Source organism: Sitophilus oryzae, unplaced genomic scaffold (assembly GCF_002938485.1).
Source record: "Sitophilus oryzae breed Bouriz unplaced genomic scaffold, Soryzae_2.0 scaffold_1002_pilon_pilon, whole genome shotgun sequence".
In the NCBI taxonomy this organism is placed as follows: domain Eukaryota; kingdom Metazoa; phylum Arthropoda; class Insecta; order Coleoptera; family Curculionidae; genus Sitophilus; species Sitophilus oryzae.
Window position 1 is genome coordinate 841092 of NW_022145619.1, and position 26124 is coordinate 867215.

Genomic DNA, 26124 nt, shown 5'->3' on the forward strand with positions numbered 1-26124 from the left:
TGACGTTCGTTTGACGCACCGTTATAACAAATGCATCGTCATATTATTTTTTTCTTTTTTTTATACAATCTTTAGTGTACTAAATTAACAATTATATACGAAAATGTCTTATGGTACCATAACCAGTTGTAAGGTAACCGAAGTAGATTTTGGCAGTTCCAGTAAGTACTACTACGCTTAATAATTCTATACCGGTTACCAGTCGTACCTATATGCGCACTTATCAGTACTAACAATTTTCAGGTTTCAGTTATATCGTAGAATTAAAGCGGAGCGAAAAAATATGTTTCGGATCGGCCCTAGAGAGAAGTACCGATCCGATTGGCAAGCACTTGTCCCCGTTTCAAAAGAGAACCACCCGGGAGATGTTCAAAACAGGTCCGGGCTCGTACAATATGGAAATGTATACGTCGGCATTGTATCCTATACTTGGAAAGGTAAACGGAGCTAACAACACTCGGTGCGGCGCCGGCGGCACGAAAAACCTTTAAATTTTCATGTATTTTAAAGTTTAATATATCTTGTTCTAGAGGGTCGGTTTTGATGATTTTTTACGCAATTTGTAGCTAGATTATTTGACTTTTTAGTATCTCTTTCTAAATTAAAAATGAAAGTTTCCATCTGTCGATTATACGAGGGAAAACAAAATGTTGATATTTTTGTTAAAGTTTGGAACACCCTGTGGAATATGTTGAAAAAGCAAGGAATGTGGAGATAATTTTATCAACTATTATAGGTACATCATTTCTCGATAGTTTGGGTTTTTGGTTCATCTCAATAGCTTAATTTTTGTTGGAGATATTCGCTTTTGTAGAGGACACTTAGTTGTCGACACTACTTTTTCGTAATTTTTACATTAAAACCATAACCTTTGTTTTTGGTCCTAGTCAACAGACGCAGACGTAATATGTTGTAGTCCCGAAGTAGGCCTTCTTGATATAAGATTTTGTTTAATCTTCTTCTGAAAAAAAGTGTCTTCTTCAAAAGCGAATATCTCCAACAAAATTAAAACTATTGAGATAAACCAAAAAATAAACTATCGAGAAAAGATGCACTTAGACGATAAAATTATTTTTAAATTCCTCTTAATCTCTTCGTCTTAACATAATCCACGGGCTGTTTCAAACTTACACCAAAATATCAACATTTTGTTTTCCCTCGTATAATTGACAGATGGGAAATTTCTTTTTCAATTTAGAAAGTGATACTAAAAAGTCAAATAAATTAGCTACAAATTGCTTAAAAAATCATCAAAATCGGCACACTAGAACAAAATATATTAAACTTTGGTGATGGGTTCAAATAGAAAAATAAAAGAGCATAAATGGTAAACTTTCAAACGTTTTTGCATTTAAGGTGAGAAGTAAGAAAGGTGTAGGTCCACTGGCAAGTTCCGACAAACGCTTTAAAGATTCCGTAGCTGTAAAAATCCCGTCGCCCAACAAATACAACGTGTCCCAAAAAATAGAAGTGAAACCTTCCACGGCACCTTTTGGAATAAAGGCTAAAATAGTTCGAACCTCTACTAATGACATTCCAGGGTAAGACTTCTTCGTGTATTGCTTTTTTCTATACAATACAATCTTATTTTAATAGATTTATATCCGATTATTTTTTTTCCTTTTCATTTAAAGTTTAATATATCTTGTTCTAGAGGGTCGGTTTTGATGATTTTTTACGCAATTTGTAGCTAGATTATTTGACTTTTTTTTTTATTTTTAAAATAATAAGATTTATTATATCAACATGGGTCCGATTCTGCTTTGTTTCGTAGCTACAGAGTGTTAAAAGTTTTAATATTTTTTCGATTTATTATAATTTTCTTCCAAGTACTTTTAGCGTTTCGAATGAAATTTGAGGGTAAAAGTTACTATAAATGCGATATTTTAAAGATAAAGAAGTGTCGACATATTCACCAGGGACGTGCATATGGTTATCACTGAATATTTTTCTAAAAAAGCTTGTACGCCACTGACTTTTTTTTTTCTTGTTAGCGAAATAGTGTAAGCAGTTTAATGCTGATTAAAAGTTGTCTCTCGAAATTTTTGTCGGTTTCGGCTTCCTTGATGAGATAAACACAGTTTTATTAATTTGCCGTGATCCAAATCTAATAGCAACCTTTAAAAAAATAATATCATTAACTTGCGAAAGTTTTAAATAAGTACTCATTGATTTCTCATAAAAAAAAATATGAAAAAGTTCCTATAAACATGGGTGTATGGAAATGCAGAGTTTTAGATGTTAAACTTTTTAAAATTAGTTTTTTTTTGTAATTATATCTTAAATACGCTAAAGTTACGTATTGCAGGCCGCTATCTTGTAATGCGATTTAATATCTTACCGCTACTTTACTACAAGTCGTATTTATATACTCTGCGCTGTACTCGTCGTTTTGTGGAAATACCCAAGCTCACCTGATGATGGGGTAGGCCCCGAAACCGGTAGTGAGAGCAGGTTGATCCACATTATGTCGAACACAGCGTGGTATTAATTTCTCTAGATTAGCAGTTCAAGGCAAGAAACTCTTATATAATTTTATTATAAGAATTTTGAACGAGCTGATTTTAAGTAATCTAAGAAAATTGCATTTATTTTTTAAATTGAAACTGAAACTTAAAGCAAAATCGGGCAAATGCCAACATACCTTAAGCTGTCAATCCTATGATTTCGAACACGGTTTGAATTACAAAAATGCATTTCAGGCACATTAACCGTATGTAATATAGTGTGGTATCGTAGAGATCACAACAAATTGTATTATTTAATATTAAACACATTTCACTGACAATTTAAGGTATGCTGACAGTTGCCTGGCTTTGCGTTGTTACCTGCTCAGTTTTAATTCCAAAACATTCTTACATTAGTAAGACGCGGCTTGTCCAAAATTGTTCAAATTTGGTGTGTTCAACATACGTAATCCTTTAAAAAAATCTTGCACTCCTGCCGTTTTCGATATAGAGTGCATTTTAAAATGAAATGTTTCCGAATCATTTTAAGGGCCTCACCCATTTAAAATTTATCTTGTTTCCTATTTTATATAGTAAAACATATTTTAATAATAACGGAAAACTTTTAAAAGTTATTTTTGAAAAATACGATGCCATCTTGAATTTTAAATAGAAACCCCCTCATGTTTGAGATTCGCCCTGCACAAATTATATTAATTTCAAAATATAAGTTTAGTATACCTTGTACTTGTCGTTTTCTATATACAAGGGGTTGAATATCAAGACATCCTGTATTTTATGTATTTGAATATGAATGCCATTTACTTATTACAACTAAATGGCATTCCTATCCAAATGCATGAAATTTACATAAATTGGGCTACATATCTTATGATAAATAACTAGCAGTTTAAAACTGTTCGGCATTTTTTTACTATCTCAAAATAGGAAACAAGATTTTAAATTGAGTAAGACGCTTAAATAATTTCGAAGATTTCATTCTAAATCCACTGTATATCGAAAACGGTAAGAGCAAAGTATACTAAACTATATTTTTAAAATTAGCTGAAATATGCCTACCGGAGGATGCTAAAATATGTGGGGGTTTCTATTTAAATAAAATAAAAGATGGCGTCGTAACTATCAAAATTGACGTTTCAAAACATTTTCAGCTAGAGAATTGGCATCCTCGCGAAAAATTACATTCTGTCTTAAAATAGAAAACAGATAGATTTTAAATTGAGTGAGAACTGGAAGAACTCGTATTAATCAACGTTCGCAAGTTATATGAATTTACTAGGAATAAAACTTAAAATAAACTCGCATAAATAAATTGGCTATAAAAAACATATTGAATATTATCGTGTAATCTAAAAAAGAAGCGGCCTTAGTTGGCTTAAAATGACGATCATGACATTTCTCTTATAATTATACATATAAAATAACAAAGCGATCTTGATTTCATCTCTTCCTCTGATGCATTTTTCTTCGATCTATTCTAATGTATTAATAAATAATATTTAACAGATTGACGCAAAATTAAACATAAATAAATAGTTGAAAATAAAATAACTTTTTTAACACCTAAACGAAATAATAATCAAAATATATTCATCGTACTGGAGTGACTCAAAACAGTAGTGATTTGGCTGTCGGTGGATCTTAAAGGTAGGTTAATATCCTAGCTTTGGTTTCACTGTTTTTATTTTTCCCGGTACGTTGTTTGATGTCGAAATTACAGTAGGCCACCGTTGTACGGCATTTATCTACCAGATTAAGTTCATACCGCCGCACAGTGTAACGAAATCGGGAAATGTATATTAGCCCATAAAAACAAAAAAATTTAATTCATCAAGTTTTTTATATAGATGGATAAAGGACATCCTAGAGCCCCACCATGTGAGATATTTCTTGAGTTGACCTCTTAGTCGGGGAGTTATGGCGGGTTAAAGTTATGGTTTTCTTTAATTTACCAAATTTGTACAAAAAATTTCATACAATGAAATTTACTATTTTCAGAAGTTTCCTTGTGTTGTTTAATTCCAATATTTTTTTTTCCGTAAAGAGAGGTCTTTTACCAACAACAAACCTGAACAAAATGTCCCAATTTTTTTCAAGTCCAGTTTCTACATGTTTATTATGACTTTCAAAAACACGCTTACATTCGCGCAAGGTTATATATACAAAATATCATAGAGTGAACCTTCTAGTATACTGTTACATATAAATTTCATCCACCTAGATCCGAACCTGAAGAAAAAAATAAATTTCTTTGGCAATAATTACGTTTTCCATTGATTCGACCGTAGTTTTTATCCGTAATATTTTGTGCTATAATTTCTTTATTGAAAAAACTATACACTTGTTATGAACATACTGAATGCTATTTTAGGGGCGAGGAACCATCCTTACATTGGGGTGGGGGACAGTTTACAACAATTCAGAATATCTCAACATTGGAGAAAAATTACTCAAGAGAATATTTTTTCAAACCGGCAAAATTTTCTTCGATGTATTTAACACTCCACCCTCAATGCTGCATCATTTTTGGTGCCAAACTATTGAAGATATATTGCACAACTTATTGATATATTCAGATCCTCTACTTTCACATCTGCGACCAAAGCACTCTAAAAATAAAAAAAGTAGACTTGTTTCCGGAAGCGAAAGAGCTGTTGTATATGGATGGAGAAGAAATTGAAAATGATTTTTAAGCATGTTTTATGTAAGTGCCTTACATATTATGTTATTTTGGATAATATACACCCCACATAAATTATCGCATCACTTATTAATTTGGAAAACTGCAAAGTATTCTTAAATTCTCTTGGTTAACAATAATCTCAAAAGTTATTTGCATTAATAGCAACTTGTTAAGAAATGGAAAGTATATTATAACTCAGGCAGACCTTAGATTTTAAGTTTTTCACATGAAAATGTTTGATGCGTTTCAAGAATAAATACTACGAAAAATATAAGTGTTGCGAAATTTTTTGTGAGGTGTGTATTATGGTTTCCTTTGTTGAATACATTTTTTTCGCATTATCATATTATTTAATACTGTTAAATGATATTTGCCACTTGTGTCGTTCTCTTTGAGTTTTGCAGTCTTATCTAATTTATCCCTGATTATTTGAATATTTAGGAACGTTGATTGAGTTTTGACATATTAGCGGGAGATAAATGATTGTTCGACAGTAATTTGATAACGTTTTTGGTCCATAAGAGCTATAAACTCTTCGTAAATAAAAAAATATACCTGTAAAGTCCTTTATAAAACTTCGTATATTTTTTGACCTTCCATTACGCCTTTTTTACTCTTTTTCGCCCTGTAGCAAAAATTCCTAGTCGTATTATTTAATTTCTGTCAAAAATGTCAGCAAAAAAATAGTGATAACTGAAGAAAAATGCCAATGTCCCACTATTTTAGTTTTCGTTACACTGTGCACCGTCAACGACAAAGTAATTCATTTGCCCCCTGGCATTTACAGATATATAGAAATATCATACCGCTGAACAACTGTATTTTTGTGTACACTAACGATACCGCCGGTGGTTATTTAGCCAGTGTGTTATTTAATTGATTATATACATAAAAATCATAACATATTAATCTATGATATACATTTTTTACAAAATAAAATTGAAACAAAAATACATTTATTTGCATCTGAAAATAATAAAATAAAAATGAAATATAATATTTAACTAGAATTATCAAAACAAAAATATATTTTAATTGCTGATTTTTAAGCTTTTTAGTATATCACTTTTAATGAGCTTTTGGGTAAGCTTTATTAACGATAACGATATTGCGCCAACTAAAATTTAATTTTCTGTTTATATAGGTTAAATAAAATAAATAAAAACAAGGTTTATTCATTTTCATGTGTATGCATCACTGTCGATTATTTTCCTGTTTACAGAATACGGATATTTATAATAATTTTCTACATGAGAACATTTTTGTTCATAATTATTTTGTCACTCATTTCTGTAAATTAAAACAATCTCCGAGTTTCTATGTAGTAAGTAATGTTCTTAGTATATAAAAATAATAACAATTTCAAAGTGAAACCTCTGAAGGCGGGTAAGGGGACAAATAACTCACAATCTTTAAGATGTTTATTTAAATTTTAATGCTTCAAAAAGCAGGGGGCGACATGTTTCGGGACTTAGACAATTCCATCATCAGGCCCAGAAAGCTAAAATAATTACAATCAGAATATTAGAAACTTCCAATATTCAAACAAAGGTCAAAATTATAAAATACAAACAAAACAAATTAAAAAGTTAAATTTTTTTTATAAAAAGTTAAAAGGTTACTATCACAATAATTGTTCAATCACAGATAACAATATGGCAAGCTAAATTTGAAAAATTAAAACAACTAGACTAAAATCATAAGGTGAGGGAGCCGTATAATCCACTATAATTAGATAAATTGACAGAAAAAAAACAACAAGGCAATAATCAAATCATACCTCAATGCACAATTCAAAGAAATTTACTTAAACATTAGTTAAATGCATTTGTAAGTTAAGAATTATGATTATTTCAATTTGTATATGTAGATATTTAATTTTGTAGGATAAATTTTTTTTAGTTATGTTATTTAGGAACAAGTTAAAAATTATGTTTATTTTATTAATTTGTATATAGAATTTAATTTATATTTCAAATTTATATATTGTCGAAAATTAATTTTTATTTTAGTTAAATTTTTTAGAAATTTAATTTTTATTTTAATTTACATATGTAGAAAATTATTTTTAATTTCTGATATATAAGACTTATGCCAATTTTTATCAGAGACATTTTTGTATCGACTGATTGAAAAAAACAAATTTACAATGACGTACATACTTACGTAGATCCAAAATAGTCCAATGGTTACTTTCCTTTGGAGTGTAACTATAATCTGCAAAGTAAACAACAATACAAAGTAACAGAAAAAAAAATATTGTAAACAAAAACAAATTAAAACTTGGTGATATTACTCATATTTCTCGCTGAATGTCTAATTAATTTTCTATTTAAGAGTATTTATTTAATTCAAACAATGTACCTATAGTTTCCGTATAATAGATTATTTTATATTTTTTTTTAGTTAGAGTTCAAATTAACTAATTTTTTGTATTAAGATAAAAAACCTTTATTATACAGCGACCTGCAACAGCGTTTGGGGCAACTCTAGCTCCTATAAGAAAACATTTAGACATTTTGTTTAAGTTCTAACCCCAAGTATGAACTGGGATGTATTTCAGGGACATATATTTTAACTTCTACGCGTTGCGCAAAAAACGTGTGAGTTTTTTTAAATAGAACAAACACCCTGTGTAGAATTGCATTTCTGTTCATTTTACATAATCGTAAGATATTATTAAATATGTTGTGATAGTTTTAAATATAATAATAAATAATTAAATAATATATTTTATATTTTCAGCCCATTCTAAAAAATATTAAAATAAAAAATCTCCCAAAGTCAAAACTATACTAGGTACTTACTCTAATTGGTCTGTACAATAACCTTTCTATAAATATCGCAGTCTTAAATCATACAGGAGTATATACAGAATAATACACGAAACTTTCTAAAATATAAAATATATTTTTTTTGTTTTTTTATAAATAGAACACCTCGTATAATGTTTTTTTATCGTTAGATGGAGAATTAAAAATGAATATTTTTTATAGGTACTTAAAGTATTTTAAGATTTTTAACGGGTTGGCAGATATTTGCAGTATAATATTACATAATATATGGTTTTTTCTGAGAGTAATTTTATCAAAGACATCTAATAACTTTTTTTCTGATATTTTACCCTTGAAGTAATAATACTCCTAAATATCTACAAAATCGTTAAAATTCTTGACCTAGAAAAATTTTTCATTTTCTAATTTCTCCATGTGACAAAAATAACACACAAGTTATTCTATTTAAAAAAAAAACGAAGACATATAATTTTATATTTTAGAAAGTTTGGCATAGAATTTTAAACACCCCGTATGATTTAACATTACGATGTTTATAACAAATTAAGTACAGTACGTCTGTCCGTTCTGTAGCTACGGGGCATCCGTGAGAGGGAAACGATATTCTCTAGATGTTTTTCGTAAAAAATAGACGACGCGTCCCATCAATAAAAAAATTAAACAAATTTGCAAGTAGCCAATAAAATGAGTGGGCGGAGCGATTTGCGGTGACGCACTCCGTCAAATCGACGTATCAAATATATTGTTGTTTATTTAAATGTTTTTTTGTCCGCATTCCTTTCATATAGACACAGATCCAGCAGATGTATTGTAAGAACCTACCATAGTTTTGATTTGAGGACATATTATATTTTTATTTAATATAAAAATGGCCAAATCATATTTTTTTTAGCCTCGACAGTACGAACGGACATATACAATAAGTTTTTTTATATTTTTTGTGTTTTTATACTTTCTGAGGTGCCTGGTGGCGTAGAGGTACAGGCTCGTCTACCAATCTCAAGGTGTGGGTTCGATTCCCACACACCCGGCATTTCATCAGCCGACTATTTTTATTAAATTAAAATAGTTTGGGTGCCTAGGTCGACTCAGCCTTAAATTAGTACTTGGGATTCACAATCCTGAGGTAATAATAGGCGGTTGAAGCGTAGTGCTAGCCACATTACCTTCCTTGTATGCCGAACGGCTCTAGTATAGCAAGTTGTACCTTGTTACTCCCAAGGCGTTAAACGCTATATACGGGAGCTATTATTATATTATACTTGAGTTTTACAGATGTTTTCTTTAATATCGTTAGTTCTGTTATTATTATTAATGTTTATTAAAATCAGGACTTTTCAATTTAGTGTAGTGTATCAAATGCAGTGTAATATGACGTTACGACAATAGTCACCAAAACCATCTCGTCATATTAAAAAATACTTCCAAAGTAGCGATAATTTAAAAATTGCAAATTGATCGCGATCAGTTCATTTCGCTCTTAAAAATTAACCAAATCATGTATTGACATGAATCGAAAACAAAGGAGTCAAAAATTTCTCCGTTGCCTTTATTTTTTGCATCTGAGTGTATTTTCCTGAAATAAACCCTAGTATATTCTTTAGGTATGCACTTAAACAGAATTTATTTTATTGAATTTTATTTTTAATCTACTTCTTGCAGGAGCCTATATCTTAATATCAAGCGTTATTCTCGACAATATTTATATATTTCAATTTTCACTATTCTTTTTTGTATAATATTCTACAGCAACACAAAATCCAAGGTAAACAAACATATTCATAAGCAAATTGAATATAACAATTTTACTAACAAATTACAAACATTGAAAATATTTCTATAAAAAGATATCAATATTTAGGGAATTATTTTTTACAAAGGACAAACTCCATTTATCATCATTACAGATCATTCTATTCGTGTCAATTGTAAGAAATTACGGTGAACAATTCAAAACAATTATTATCAATAGTATATTTTTGACATATCATACGTAATATCGAATCAATAGAAAAATATCATTTAAACATATATCTAAAAAGAACGTTGTACAGTATTTAGGAAATTAGTGTATAATTAAACTTCGATTAGTTCCTAAAATATGTTTCAATTGTAATTATAATGTAAAGTGTAAATTAACCCATTAACGCCCGCCGTACTCAAATGAGTACAGTTATTTTGGACAAACTCTGCCATCTGATGGGCAATATATTAAGTTGTTAGCTATCGCGCCATATTTTATTAATCTCTGGGCAGTGTTTACTGATAGTTGACAGGTATTGGTGTGTTTTGAAAAGATTAGTTACAGTTTTAAAATATGACTTATTTTTGAACCTGGTAAGTAAAGTGAATATAATATATTTAGGAGGCTATTTGTATAATTATTGACAAATTACGCCAAATATCTATTTTATATGTATTAAACAAGTGGTAAAAATTAGCCATAGATTCATAACCTCATTTCCTGAAACGTGAATCAGCGCCAAACACGGATGTACTCAAATGAGTACAGTGGGCTCAAGTATGAATTTTTAATTTCAAGCTACGTTTTGTTTCAGAAATGGATGACGACTTTCAACCAATAACGACCACAAGTTTTTATGGTCGAAAAATATTTTCTACATTGCAAGAAGCTGCGGATGCAATTGAGAGTCACGAAGACGAGGCTGATGTAATAGTCCTGCCACCAGAACCGGATGTTCTCACCGATCAAGAAGAGTTTGATGATGATAATATTATGGAAAGCCATATTCCAAACGATGTGCCCGGATATATTGAAGTAAATTTTGGCAATACAGACGAATGGAGTGACAGTGACGACGAGCCATTATCAATATTTGTCAGCAAGCGTCCTCGTGCCGAAGAGAGAAATCCTGTATGGGAGAAAATTGAGCCGGTTTATGTTTTCTCACGTGACACAGAAAATGGCGCTAATGATCGTTTAGAAAAAGTAAAGGAAAGTTTACGTGGCTATAATCCAGTGCAAATTTTTGAGAAACTGTTTGACGATAATGTGTTCCAACTTATGATAGAGCAATCAATTATTTACTCTCGACAGAAAAATAATCATGATTTTTTTGCTACCATGGAAGAAATGAAAATTTTCATTGGAATTTTGTTGCTCTCTGGGTATCACAAATTGCCACAACAGAGGATGTATTGGTCTTTAGATGAAGATTTAGGTGTCAAAATTGTTTCGGGATCTATCTCACGCAATAGATTTCTAGAAATAAAAAGATACCTACATTTTGCAGATAATGATAAAATAAATAAAAATGATAAAATGTTCAAGTTACGGCCCCTTATGGACATTTTGAACAAAAATTTTAGACAGTGGGGATTTTTTCATAAATCTCTGAGCGTGGATGAAGCAATGGTGAAATATTTTGGGCACCACTCCGCCAAACAATTTATCCGCGGAAAACCAGTCCGCTTCGGATTCAAGGATTGGATGTTGTGCAGTTCAACCGGGTATTGCTACGCGTTTGACACCTATTGTGGCAAAAACAGTGAGAAGAAGGGGCAATCACTTGGTCTTGGTGCTGATGTGGTAATTTCATTGCTAGAACATCTAGACAACCCAGCTGACCACATAGTGTACTTTGACAATTTTTTTACCACTCTTCGTCTCATGAACCAATTGACAGCTAAAGGTATACGTGCTACAGGCACTATTCGTGAAAATCGGCAGAAGAATTGTAACATTCAGTCTTCTAAAATGATGGACAAAGAGGAAAGGGGCACATACGACTATAGATTTAACTGTGAGAATAACTTACTGATTGTGAAATGGAAAGACAATAGTGTTTGCTCAATGGCTAGTAATCACGATTTTATTGAACCTCTCAACTACGTCAAGCGATGGTCGCGAGCCAAAAAGGAGATAACTACGGTCCAACAACCTTTGGTTTTTCAAAATTATAATGCTGGAATGGGCGGCGTTGACTTGAATGACCAGGCAACAAATACTTACAGAATAAGCATAAGGGGCAAGAAATGGTGGTGGTGTTTATTCACTCATATGGTCAATGTAACCATGACAAATTCCTGGAAGTTACATCAAATTTGTGCCTCGCCGGAAGAAAAAATTAGCCTTCTTGACTTTACAAGATATGTTGCTCGGTATTATCTCCGCTTGAACAATAAAACTCGTAAAACTAATCGACCATGTCAAGTTCCTGGTGCTGTGAGATATGACAATGTTGGTCACTTCCCAGAGAAGATTGAGAAACAGCTTAGATGTAGCGTGTGCCATTTGCGTATTAGATGGCGTTGTAAAAAGTGCATTGTTACACTTTGCGTAGAAAGAGAGTGTTTTGAGAAATATCATACTTAAAAATATTTTATTTATGACCTAAGTTTTTTATTTGTATAGGTATAACAAAAATAACTAGTATATTTTCACTTATTTTGTTAAAAATACTTTAAATAGATATAGTTTTGTAGTATTAAAGGAGTAGTATTTTTATACACCCATTAGCCCAGTGTACTTATTTGAGTACGGCGCCATATTGCATTCCTAAAAGCCCAGATTGCCATTTTTTTATATTTCTAACTATTACTTACACCCAACTGAGTTACTTTTTCTAATAAAATTGGGTATTTTATTATTAATTTGCATTTGGGCCTTAATGGGTTAAGAAAATAAAAGCTAACAGTAAAATTTAATACCATGTTTTTCTTATACAGTCCTTCCCAACAAACATTTGAAGGTAAAATTACGTTAAATTAACCACCTGGACTATTATTGGCCAACTGGAAATTGGTCGAAATTTCCAAGAATTGACGTTCAAATTTAAAACCAAAAGTTAAAATAGGTTAACAGGTTATGCTGTTTTGTATGAAATATGAACTATGAAGTCAAAATAAGCGACCTGAGGTCATAACATGGTAAAATAGAGGTGAATTTTACTAAACGTAGTCCTAATTTGTACTACCTACATTTTAACATAGGAAAGAAAGAGAAAGTATAAGGTAAAAGTATTTTTCTTTTTTAATATGTGTAAATGAATTTCCCCCAATAATGAACCAGGACAAACAACTGTAATAATTGACATGGCCGTTTGAACATTAATCCAACATGGATGAAATACCTACATATATGTATGCACTTCCTAGTAAATGTAAATAAGTTTTTGGTAAGAAGTGGATTACTAGATTCCCAAGATAATTATGTCTGCGGGAGAAAATTTTTCTGTGAGATGTAAATATGATAGACCCTAAAAATTATGCGCCATTAAAATTTTATGTATTTTCAACTATTGATTTTAGAATAAATCGTTATTTTCAAGGTTATAATCCCACTTTTTTTCAGCTAACTTCCTTGGTACACTTTCAAAGTTCTTAATTAGTTAATTTAACTTATGGTAAGTAGTATTTTTCATAAACGTCTGTTTATTTTTCTCAATAGTTTAGAACAATATCACAAAAAATATTTTTGAAAACAAATTGTATAAGGAAATGGCCGCTAATGGTGTTTTTAGCTATTTATCTATGAAGTTAGGTTTTCCATAATTTTAAAACCTTAAAGTCCGCTTTCTTTGTATGAGGTTAAGATTTCTTTAAATTAATTACCTCAAAGGTCAAGATTTCTTGCTTAAGGTATTTTTCTTTGAGGTGCAAGTTAAAAAATAAGCTATATTAGATCGAAGCTCATTTCTCGAAGTATTGACTACATTGTTGGAGTATCGCCGGTAAAAACAGAAAACTTGTATTTTCTTTGAGTGACAGTGACAGTTGACAATGACATTTTATGCTAAGTTTGGTAATTACATCTTCGAGCAATCCGATTAACTTTTGACAGTAATAATGTGTCCTAAAATCCATGTGCCAAATCCGATTATGTTTACGGGCTTTAGGGCAAGGCACATTCTGTGAACTGATAATGACGTAATAATCCTTCGAAAACTTTTTAAACGAAAATCACCCCGAAGAAATTAAAAGGTATTTTTTAACATGCCGTATGTCTTTCTTTCTTCCAAGTCAAAAACTAAGTTACCTTTGAGGCATAATAGCGACTTATGAGGTCGAAATAAATTAAATTTTCAACCTAATTTGAACTCCTCCAAATAAGGTCTCATTTAAAGTTACTAACAACTAAATTTTAACCTAACATGAAAACCAAACAATGCCTTCGACCCCAAGACAAATTTGAGAGGTTATAATAAAGTAACATTTGACCAACTTTAAGTCCCTGTAGTCTTAATGCCCTCAATAGATTATCAGTAACTAGATTTTAACAATGCCAACTCCAACGTTGCTACTTTTCAAAGGCATAATTTTAGGTTATTATTAACTATTGTACGATCGCATTTTAATTTCTTGCACTTTATTCCCTGCAAGCAATTTATTAAGTTAAGTTCAACCAAATAGTGGTCAATTTTTAATTTTCCGTGGTTAATGGATTTTTCTCCTTCCTATGCTACTTGGGTTTTTATATGACCCTATTTTCTGAGATAAGTGGTGTCGTTTAAGAGACACAAAATCATCACAATAGTAATGGGTAAGTTAAAAAAAAATATACAGGGTGTCAAAAATAGTGTATCTAACTCGATGGGTGATTCGAAAGATAAAAAATAAATAAAAAGTTCGTATAAACATACGCCCTAAAATGCTTCCCGAAGTTTTTGTTATCCTTATCATTTACTCTGATAAATGTTTAAATAAACTTTTCAAATTTCAATCCTTCATATTTTCTCAATGACTCGACCGATTTTCAAAAGCGAAGCGGGAAAGTATAGAGAATAAAAAGCCCTTTTCACTGCTGTAAATACTTGACCCCCTTCCCATTTGAAAAAGTTGGGTGAATTATCAACCAGCAAGTCAGATTTTTGAAGAAAAATGATTCGGAAGGTCTTCCGCAAGTACTTGGGCCTACAACATACTTTGAGCAATATACTGGCCATTGTATGAGAAGATTACTGGCAAACACTTACTGGAGCTACATTACTGGCAAATGCAGGAGTGAACATGGCAACGTTAAAAAGGCACTGAGGATGGCGAGGTGCTATGGTTGCGGAAGGATATATCGAAGAGTCCATCAACAATAAAATAGAGATTGCGAAAAGATTCAAAGTGCTGTAAGTGTTCCAGAACGAGCCGTTGTAATGACAGAGCCTATTTCAAGCAGTGGAGGGGCGCATCAGAATGCATACAAGGTTTTACAATTTCTGAATCTAAAAAGAAAATAAATTTTCATTTAATGTTAATGTTAATTTAAATACATTATTATTAATATATTGTTTTTATTTAACATTTTGAGGGCAGTAACTTCTTCAAGAAGCATTTTAGAGCGAATGTTCATAGGAACTTTTGTTTTATTTTTTATCTGTCGAATCACCCATCGAAGTTAGATACACTAGTCTCTAAACATAAAAAATGAAAAAAAAATAATGGCTTCCTTAAAAAATTAATTTTTTAGCCATTGCCTTTATATCTTTTCTGGTAAGTAAGTCGTAGCCTCTAAATATCAAATAATCGTTGAAATATTGAAAAAGACAAAAATATTAAAACAATAATTATTTTATTTAGGTGAAATAGTTGTGAAAAATAATATAAGTTTAGTATGGAATTTACTGGTAATAAAAAAGTAATGGTTTAACAATCAAAAGTTAAATTTATATCCAATTAAAATCGGCATCTCATAAAACTTAAAACTACATTTAATTTGTTTCTGTCATTACTTTAAAACTGAACGCGTTTGCAGAAGACATTTTCATTAAAATTCATTGATTCAATTTAAAACTATTCGCCAACGTTCGAACTAGGGATTTAAAATATCGCGCGACGAATCGTCAAAATGCTTGTATAGAGGGTGGTCACACCTTCACAGAACAAACAAAATAAGGTCAACATTATGAAATAACTACGCTAAAAACACATTATTTTTTTTTACCTTGTAGTAATTATTTCCACAATTATTAATTTTTGAAAAGGAGTCACGTCCCTTACTTCTCCATGCGGACTCTGTAGAAGTGGACCGACTAACTCTTGCGGTGAACTATGATTTGTGATTGTGTACTATTTATTTAGTGGTTGACTAACTATTTACGGTATACGGTCGACCCAATCAGTACTTAAAATTCTAGGGTGTACATCATGCATTCAGCTTCACGATTTAATTACGTTTCGTGATACTTTTTATTTCTTTATTTATTATCGAATTGTTGTAATTTTCCCTATAACTTGTAAATTGTTAAGTGCAAGTTAGAAACACTTGCACTTTTGGTAAAAAAAGTGGAATTCAGTTGGTGTTCGACAGTGGTCGCCCTATCAGAACTCTGAATTCAAAATTGATATCTCGAAATCCATTAGAAGTAATTAATTGTAGTTTTTCAAAAACTTTTTTAATATTTCTGCTATATTTTCTTGGCAGACAGAATGTGAAAATCTTTAAAAATAAAAAAGTTAGACGATTGCTGAGAATTGCTATGCACTAAAAGTAAAATGATGGGGTTTTGTAAAATTTTTGTAAGAAAAGAAAAAGCCTATCCATTATTTTCTTATTTAAATATCTTGTAAAAGATCCGAACTTCAAAATAAAAGAAGAAGTTTCAATATCCAATGTGGTTCTTGAGTTATCATGCGTGTTTTATGTGTTAAAAGTTGAGTTTTAAATTATCGTGATTACTGACGTTTTCTCGTTATAAAAATGGACACCCTAACGATATCCTTATAATTCAATTTCAGATGCTTAGAAACATATCTAATTATTTTATTTAGTTTGAAGATCTTTCGAAAAAGGTATTCTAAAAATAAGTGGTTTGCGATCGTGATTTTACTTACTTGATAAAAAAGAAATAAAAAAAATGAGGGTGGGCCACCCTTATCACTTAGAGTATAAAAAATAGATAACAACCTATTCTCACACCTACTGAATATACATACACAGGTGGCCCATCGAAAACGTTCCGCAAGGCATAACGGCCAGGATATTTTTTTAAAATCCAAAACACGTCAATTTTGTTTGTGAGGGGACAACTTTGCCCCAAAACTGATTGCAAAATCTTTCAACCCTCTAAGCGGGGCTGTCATCCCCCAACTTTTTTCAAATGGGAAGGGGATCAAGTGGTACCGCAATGAAAAGGGCTCTTTATTCTATATACTTTCCCGCTTCGTTTTTGAAACCTCGGTCGAGTCATTGAGAAAATATGAAGGATTGAAATTTCAAAAAGTTTATTTAAACATTTATCAGAGTAAGTGATAAGGATAAATTCCCTCGACCAATTTGCTGTTTTTTCTTATTGTTTCTAGATGTTTACGCATTTTTCACTCTTGCCACAAGGTTGAACGATCAGTTGCCGCAGTTGCTAGATAGCTGTTCTGTGACTTGTGCGTTGAAGTTCTTCTCAATATCGTTAAACATTTTAACAATTATAGTATACTCACTTGCAGAAAAAGCGGAAATAATCGAACTTTCTTATTTTAAAAATAATGAATGTAGCAATCGGGTTCCGCAGATATTCAATGAATGCCATCCCGAAAAACACCTTTTTATGGCAAAATTGTTCGCGAGTTAGTAGCAAAATTTCGCGAAACTGGTTCCGTTATGAATAAAAAGAGGCAGAGGGAAAACCCTGTAGTAAATGAAGCTATGGAGGTATTCGCATTGGGGCCAAGTTGCCATACGCTGAGTACAAGAAAATTAGCCAATGCAAAATTAGCCGGCGTGAATCGTACCAGTGTCCAAAGGATATTAAAAACTCAAGTTCCACCCGTACAAAATTCAGTTGGTACAAGAACTCAACGAAGACGATTTTGATCGTCGCTTGGTAATTCTTGTGAAACTGTGAGTGAACGAGTGGCGATTGATAATAATTTCCTATTTTAAGTGTACTTTCTTTTGAACGGTGTAGTTAATCGGCATAACTGTCGGTACTGGGCTGAGGGTTTTTTCACGAGGTGCACACACAAAACCCTCAGAAATTGAACGTGTGGGGCTGGTATTTTTGGAAATTCTAGTTTGGGTCAGTTTAACGATATTGAGAAGAACTTCAACGCACAAGTCACAGAACAGCTATCTAGCAACTACCGCACCTGATCGTTCAAGTGAAAACTGATTGTGGCAAGTGAAAAAAATGCGTAATCATCTAGAAATAATAAGAAAAACAGCAAATTGGTCGAAGGAATTTATCCTTATCATTTACTCTGATAAATGTTTAAATAAACTTTTCAAATTTCAATCCTTCATATTTTCCCAATGACTCGACCGATTTTCAAAAACGAAGCGGAAAAGTATAGAGAATAGAAAGCCCTTTTCATTGCGGTACCACTTGACCCCCTTTCCATTTGAAAAAGTTGGGTGATGACACCCCCCGCTTAGAGGGTTGAAGGTTTTGCAATCATTTTTGGGGCAAAGTCCCCCTCGCAAACAAAATTGACGTGTTTTTGAATTTTCTGAAAAAATAATTATCCTGGCCGTTATGCCTTGCGGAACGTTTTCGATGGGCCAATTCTGTATAAAATTTCATCAAAATTGGTTAAGCTGTTTCGAGGAGTATGCTAACAGTGGTAACAAAAACTTGCAGTGTATCGAGCAGTAATAATCTCCACCATGTTATATGGAAGCGAAACCTGGTGCCGTACCGCCGGCACACGAACGCATTAAGCGAGTTGGAACAGAGACGTCTTAGACAACTGTTAAGAATCAAATGGTATCACCATGTCTCAAACGTATCAGTCCTTGAAAAAAACAAGCTGCGATAGGGCTGAAGTCATGATTACTAAAACTCGCTTAAGATGGGCTGGCCACGTATACCGCCTACCGAAATAAGGTCAGAAAAACCGCCTACCGAAATCTCTTCTTTACGGTGAACTTGTAGAGGGTAAGAGAAAACCGGGTGGACAACTCAAAAAAATACTTATAAAATAATGTTTTTCATAAAAACTTAAAGAGGATAAGTATGTAGCATCGGTGGGAGGAAGCAGCGCACAATAGAAATGGAGGAGAATTTTTAAATTCAGTTAATAATGACAACCAAAAAGTAAAGAGGCAACAAAGTAATGAGATTCTTCAATGTCCGGAGTGCAGAAGAGAGACAACGTCACGTATCGGGCATTTCAGTCAAAGAAAAGCTCATGACAGGAAACGCCTTGCATAACCATCTTATGATGCGTGTCAAATACTCGTCAGCAGAGAGTAATGGCAGTAAGTATGTAAGGTAACAAAAATTAAAAATACAACCCCTTCTTAAAAAATAGGGGTTGATGGTAGAAGGGTGAAAATTTAAGATTGTATGCATTTTTAATGCCAAATCATAACAAAATAAAATAAAAAAAATTGTTTGGTTTGGTTTTCATAACAACCTTATTCTCGGACCTACTGTATAGTTTCCTCAACAGCCGTTTCGGAGAAACAGGGTAACAAAAACTGTGACACGAGAATTTTATATATTAGATGATATTATAGTGTTTCCCTCTAAATCATGTTTATTATTAAAAAGTCAAATGACAGAGACTGAATTTCAAAAAATGCTTCTGGTTTTATTATTATACAGACCAGTTTAATAAGTTATACGAAAAACCAGAACATTCAACGTCAAAGAAAATTTACATTTATGATATTGCCAAAATTACATTTATAATATTCAATTACACGTAAATTTGTAAAATTAATTTTAAAATTATGCATATGCCACTTTATAAATGCGTTTAAATATGGAAGTTAACTGAAAATATATTTATATGGTAATGCGGTAAAGTCTACCATAAGCCGAAATCTATTCATATTGAATAAGGTCGTTAAATTAACATCAAAAACAATTTGAATGCACAATCTACTAATTTTCAAAGCTGCTCTAATTTAACAACGTTTTTAACGTTTCATTAATTCACCAAAATTATGAGTTCCGCTGATTATTTAAATTAAATACATACATCACTACAGTACGGTTTATATAGAAATAGGAAAATAACATTAATCATTTGCTTTAAATAAAACATATTACTGTTAATATTTTTAGGTTGTTTTGATATTTACGGGTAAAGATACCTATTATTACGAGTATATGTATAAATGGCAGACCTATGCCATTAGATCTGCACTCGTCAAACCTAAAATCTGGCTTCGATATGTTGACGACACTTTCATATAGACACTGATAGACAGTTGGATTTCTTTCTCCATCATGTCAATTCACAAAATGATTCTATCAAATTTACGATTAAAAAATAATAATAATACTAAATGCACGACTTAGCGAACATAACCAACCTGTACAAAAAGGTGAAACAATGAAATCAGGTATTGCGGACCATGTTTGGTCACAACAGTACAATATAAAATGGTCGGAAGCTCTGGTTGTTCACAGAAATCCTCATTGGAAAAACGGTAAATTTAAAGGTGCGTCCAAACCTGACAAAACGAGAGCGAGACGAGAGCGAGACATCTTCTATCAATTTTTTAAGGCAAGCCTGCCAAGCGAGTTGGATCTCAAACACATATTATATTGTAATTGAATATAACAAACGATGGCCAAATAATAACGCATACAGTAATATATTTTTGTATCTTTAACATGGTATTTGGTTCATCGTATTTTATTCATCGCAGATTTTTTCCCTTCTGGTTGTTTTCCCTTCGAGACGCGACATCTTTTACAAAATGCGCTTTTAACGTTAAATAGAAAAGTTATAGGGAAGGTTAAGAAGCACATTTTAAAATTACCGTAGAGTGTACTGAGTACTCCAGAAAAGTGTTGCGGATATAACATATATTTTTTAATGGGAATACTGTATTATTTTATTATTAGACTAGCTTGTACCAGCGACTTCGTTCGCGTCGAATTAATCATTTGTAATAGTGATGATAAAGCAAAGCAAGAATTTCAATTAACATACAAACTGGATAAAATTTTCTCACATTTATGTCAGCATGAGAAAAAACAATATGGCGATATTATTATAAAACTTGGTAATATTTAAGGGGTAGTTTCATCTCGTTGGAATTTGACTTTCGAAAAATCCGAATGCCAAAAATAAGCTTTTTACGTCAAGCAGTTTAAGCAGAATCGTGGTTAAGAAATTACCTAACTTTTTGGAACAGGAAATATTTTTGGAAATTTCAAAATATGTAAAAAAAACAAATAAATTATGCTTGTCCAAGCGTATTCCGAAAGACTAACCGTTTTAAAATAACAAATAGTGTAATATTTGAGGGGCGTTTTCACCCTCTTGGAATTTGAGATTCGAGAAACCCCTCCTTATCGAACCTCTACACCCCACAGTCAATCCGTTTGCCAAAAATCAGCTTTAAACGTCAAGCAGTTTAAGCAGAATCGTGATTACTCAATGGTCATATTTTATGAATCACCTTGTATAAATTTATAAAAAATCTTAAAATATGTAAAACAACAAAGTTTTTCCGAAAAACTCACCGGTTTATAAATAAAAAATATTTTAATATTTGAGGGATAGTTTCACCGCTTAGAATTCGAGTTTCGAAAAATCCCTTCTTATCGAACCTCTACACCCTAAAGTCAAATCATCAAATAAAGTCAAGTTGTTTTCCAAAAATCAGCTTTTTACGTCAAGCGCTTTAAGCAGGATCGTGATTAATAAAATACAAATATGTAATTTTTAAAATTAGCATTGTAAGTTCATCTCATCTCTCTTAAAAAATTGCTACTTCTCAAAATTTCGCATTAAAAATGACTCATATACCATAATAAATTAAAAATAATTGAAAGATCGAACTACGGAAAACCACACAAATTATCGGAAAAATTATTGACCCACTTTTTTTGATTTCACTAGTAAAAATGCTTTTCAACGATATAAGATATAATATATAAAATTAAAAAATAACGTACTATTATTAGTATTTTAACTATTTTAATAAACAGAACCGCAAAAATAGCACAGTATTTATACGGCGAAGTTATGAAAATTTGGAAGAACCAATAATGCACTGAAGCATACAAAATCCAAACGAATAACTAATTTCATTTATCAAAGCATTCGATAGTCGTGGCTCAACGATAACCATTTAGTCGCACGGCGAGGTTGTCACATATGCTTTAGTTTACAAATGAATGAATGATTTTATTCGAATAAAACCATTCGATAGTTGAAATCATTCATTCATTAACCATTCGATAGTCTAATTCATTCGATAGTTCCCATCGCTAATTTAAGGTGAGAAGTAAGAAAGGTGTAGGTCCACTGGCAAGTTCCGACAAACGCTTTAAAGATTCCGTAGCTGTAAAAATCCCGTCGCCCAACAAATACAACGTGTCCCAAAAAATAGAAGTGAAACCTTCCACGGCACCTTTTGGAATAAAGGCTAAAATAGTTCGAATCTCTGCTAATGACATTCCAGGGTAAGACTTCTTGTGTATTGCTTTCTATACAATACAATTTTATTTTAATAGATTTATATCCGATTATTTTTTTTTCTTATTATATTCATTTCTCACCTAAAAATAAGATTTATTTTCATATCAACATGGGTCTGATTCTGCTTTGTTTCGTAGCTACAGAGTGTTAAAGTTTTAATATTTTTTCGATTTATTATAATTTTTTTCCAAGTACTTTTAGCGTTTCGAATGAAATTTTGAGGGTAAAAGTTACTATAAATGCGACATTTTAAAGCTAAAAAAGTGTCGACATATTCACCAGGGACGTGCATATGGGTTATCACTGGAATATTTTTCTAAAAAAAGCATGTACGCCACTGACTTTTTTTTTCTTCTTAGCGAAATAGTGTAAGCAGTTTAATTGATTAAAAGATTAAAAGTTGTCTCTCGATATTTTGTCGGTTTCGGCTTCCTTGATGAGATAAACACAGTTTTATTAATTTGCCGTGATCCAAATCTAATAGCAACCTTTAAAAAAAATAATATCATTAACTTGCGAAAGTTTTAAATAAGTACTCATTGATTTCTCATAAAAAATATGAAAAAAAGTTCCTATAAACATGGGTATGGAAACGCATTACGAGTTACAGGATGTTAAAACTTTTAGTTTTTTTTGTAATTATATCTTAAATACGATTATATTTTTATTTGAAATTGCTGTATGTTAGACTAATAGTAATAACAACTAATAGTAGCATTTATAGTAACTTTTACCCTCAAAATTACATTCAAATCACTAAAAGTACTTGGAAGAAAATTATAATAAATCGAAAGATTATTAAGACTTTAAAATCATGTAGCTACGAAACAAAACTGAAACGGGCTTATGTTGATATGAAAAATAAAACTTATTTTAACGTGAGGAATCTCCCCACGAGAGATGGCACATGTTTTTTTCAAACAGCCTCTAGATATATTTCTTTTCTAAAATTATTATCGATAGTCATTCCCCAGCGGTCTTTGACTCCTTTTTTCTTTTCGATCGCACGGTACAATTAATTAAAAAAATTGTTGTTTATTAGTCCAGCCACTTATGACATCAGAAAGCTTCGAAAATGCCGCAGGACCAGATTTTCCAGTAATTTTGGTAGACCGAAATTGATGTATACGGTGGAAACGGTATGCGTACCGGTACCAACTGATAAATGCCGGAAATGCAATACGGTTTGTCAGGGAGACTATTGGCATCTGGATTACACGCAGTTCCTCTGTTCATCGTGCTGGAATGCAGAAAAGTACTTAGAGTTATTAAGTAAAGACGATCTTCAAAAAATGAAGGTAATAATTATTAAGAAAATGAAGGTAATAATTTGTACAGAGGGTGATTCACGGCCATGGCACGTTAGACGTTTATGGAGAACCGATGGTAGTTCTTTTTTGAAAATTTGAATTTTTGCATAAAGGCACCTGCTCCATCTGGTACCCCCGGTATATTATTACATTTTTGAAAACTACTTTGATATCTCATAATTTTTATATTATAGTGTCCTATACCTATCTCTGATAGTTTTCGAGATAAAAAATAAAATAGGTATGTGTAAAATTGACAAAAACATGATCTTGTATAAGCATTGGTTAGATCATAAATTCGGCATATAGAAAGCTGAAATTTGGTTTATAGTTTAAGAAAAGTCGGCATATCTCATCTATCTAAATCAACTGATTGGATATCAAACAGGGAGGTCAGAAAAAATAATTATTTCCGTTTGTTATAAAATTACTCAAATCTTTGTTATTTTAAATTCAGCCCTATGAATATTATTGAAAAAATCAAAACCCAATAAAATTGCTATTCAAAGATACATTATGTTCCCATACTTAAACCTTCTGGTTTCTTTAGTAAAGCCATTTAAAAGGTAATAATTCTATTATAATTGTTTTGTTTAAAGAAAACCGTTCCCATAACAAATATTCAAACTTTATAAGTATCAATTAGAGTTTACGTGCTAAATTTCTAAAATTGACATGGTATAATTCATATCAGAATCTAAAAATAAAATAAAAAATAGAGTGTTGCATTTAAAAAAACATATGTTACATCTGCCACACATTTTTGAAGCACTCTGTATACTCCGTAATAATTTTAAGACGTAAGTGTATCTTAACCTTAGATCTTAACCTTCCCTTAACCTTAACTTTTATATTTAACATTTTTTTGTAAACCTCGAAACAAATGAGATAATGGACTTTATCGTTGACTCACCCTGTACTTTTAATAACTAATTAAAAATAATAACTCTAATGTTTCTTAAAATCACTTATCTTCCCAAGTTTATAGTGCATTTTTTGAACACCCTATGTGTCTCTTTATAACACGTGTAAAAAATCTTAATAGAATATCATTATCGCATTATTTTGAACTTATTCATCCGTTTTAAGTGTCCAGGTTTCGCATGCATAGGTCATGACAGGTAGTACACAATGGTCGAATGTTTTCTTCTTTAGATAAAGTGGCATTCTTTGATTTGAATATGATTGAGTTTCCATATATACTCCATGTTAACTTAATTCTTCTGTTGATTTCTGGTAGTAGAGATCCTGAGCTGTGTATTAAATGTCTCAAATATATTTTGTATTCTTCTACTATTTCCAGTGTTGTGTTATTAGGAATATATCTCTATACTGGGTGCGTCTCAAAAGTGGCTCAGCCCTATAACTTTTTTATTTTTCAGATAAAAATACGAGATTTGGTATGTTAGTATATGACATAAATTAGAATTGATTGACGTATTCAATTGTTTTTGGTCGCTTCCTGTTTCACCGATAATGACTACAACTTTTGATTTTTCCAAGGCTCCTTGATTAAAAAATAGTGTTTTTAACATGGCCAGGGCATTCTAGATTGAAATTTAAAATACGATTTTTAAGCGAAAATGTCAAAAGGTGACATGTCATTCTATTCAGAGTGTCATTTTTAATCGAATAAAGTAAAAAAAATACCGAGGGTGTCATTTAAAAATTAAAAGTCCGGTGAAACAGGAAGTGACCAAAAACAATTATACGTTACAATTACAACATACCAAATCTCGTTTTTTATCTGATAAAATTAAAAAGTTTTTTTTTCAGACGCACCCGGTATAATGAAAAACAATATATTGCTCCGTTTTTAATAAGTACTACTATATTTTAGAAAATTCGAAATTGCGCATTTATGCATAATCACGAAGGTACCAACGCGGCAGAGATTATCTTATCGCCAGAAGCGACTAGGAAGAAAATTTACCTAGAAAATTATCTAGATTTGTATATGAAATGCTAAAATTACAGAAGAAACTTTATTAGGTAATAAAAGTTTTGTAAATATTAAAAAATGTTTTATTTTTTATCTTAAAAATACCTTTATCTACCCCAGCATCTACGTTCTCGAAAGATGCGTACAAGAAATTGCCATCTTATCCGATAGTCAAGCAGCATTAAAAGCGATAAACTCAGTAACAATCAATTCGAAGTTGGTCAAAGAATGCCTAGAGGAGCTGAACAAATTTGGCAAAGAAAAAAGTTCTACTCTGGGTATGGTTTGGTTTGGTGTGGTGAAAATGGGGAAACACCGGAATACCTCATCAAGTGCCCCGAGACGACTAGCATTCGTGCCATGAAGTTTGGTACGACTGATATCGGAGATGGAGAGGTAACCTCTGTAAAACCGTGTCAGATCAACGTCAAAGCCCTGAGACTGTCTGAGTTATAACTTATAGATCTGTATGGTTGCGGTGATACCCCCGTCCCATAAACTCTACATTCTACTACTGTGAAGACATATGATCTACACACATTTCTTTCCTTTTAAATTAGTGAAAAAATAACAATTAACTAAATAAATCAGG

At 31.6% G+C, this 26124-nt stretch overlaps 1 protein-coding gene across 1 annotated transcript; it reads left to right on the top strand.

The window, feature by feature from the left end:
• The first annotated feature begins 1321 nt into the window (after positions 1-1321).
• LOC115887934 lies at positions 1322-25589 on the top strand. The gene is made up of 4 exons (XM_030907510.1): positions 1322-1356; positions 22080-22264; positions 23323-23578; positions 25431-25589. The coding sequence occupies exons 3-4, from the start codon at positions 23402-23404 to the stop codon at positions 25557-25559; spliced, it is 306 nt and encodes a 101-aa protein (XP_030763370.1). The 5' UTR covers positions 1322-1356; positions 22080-22264; positions 23323-23401; the 3' UTR covers positions 25560-25589.
• Positions 25590-26124: the final 535 nt, after the last annotated feature.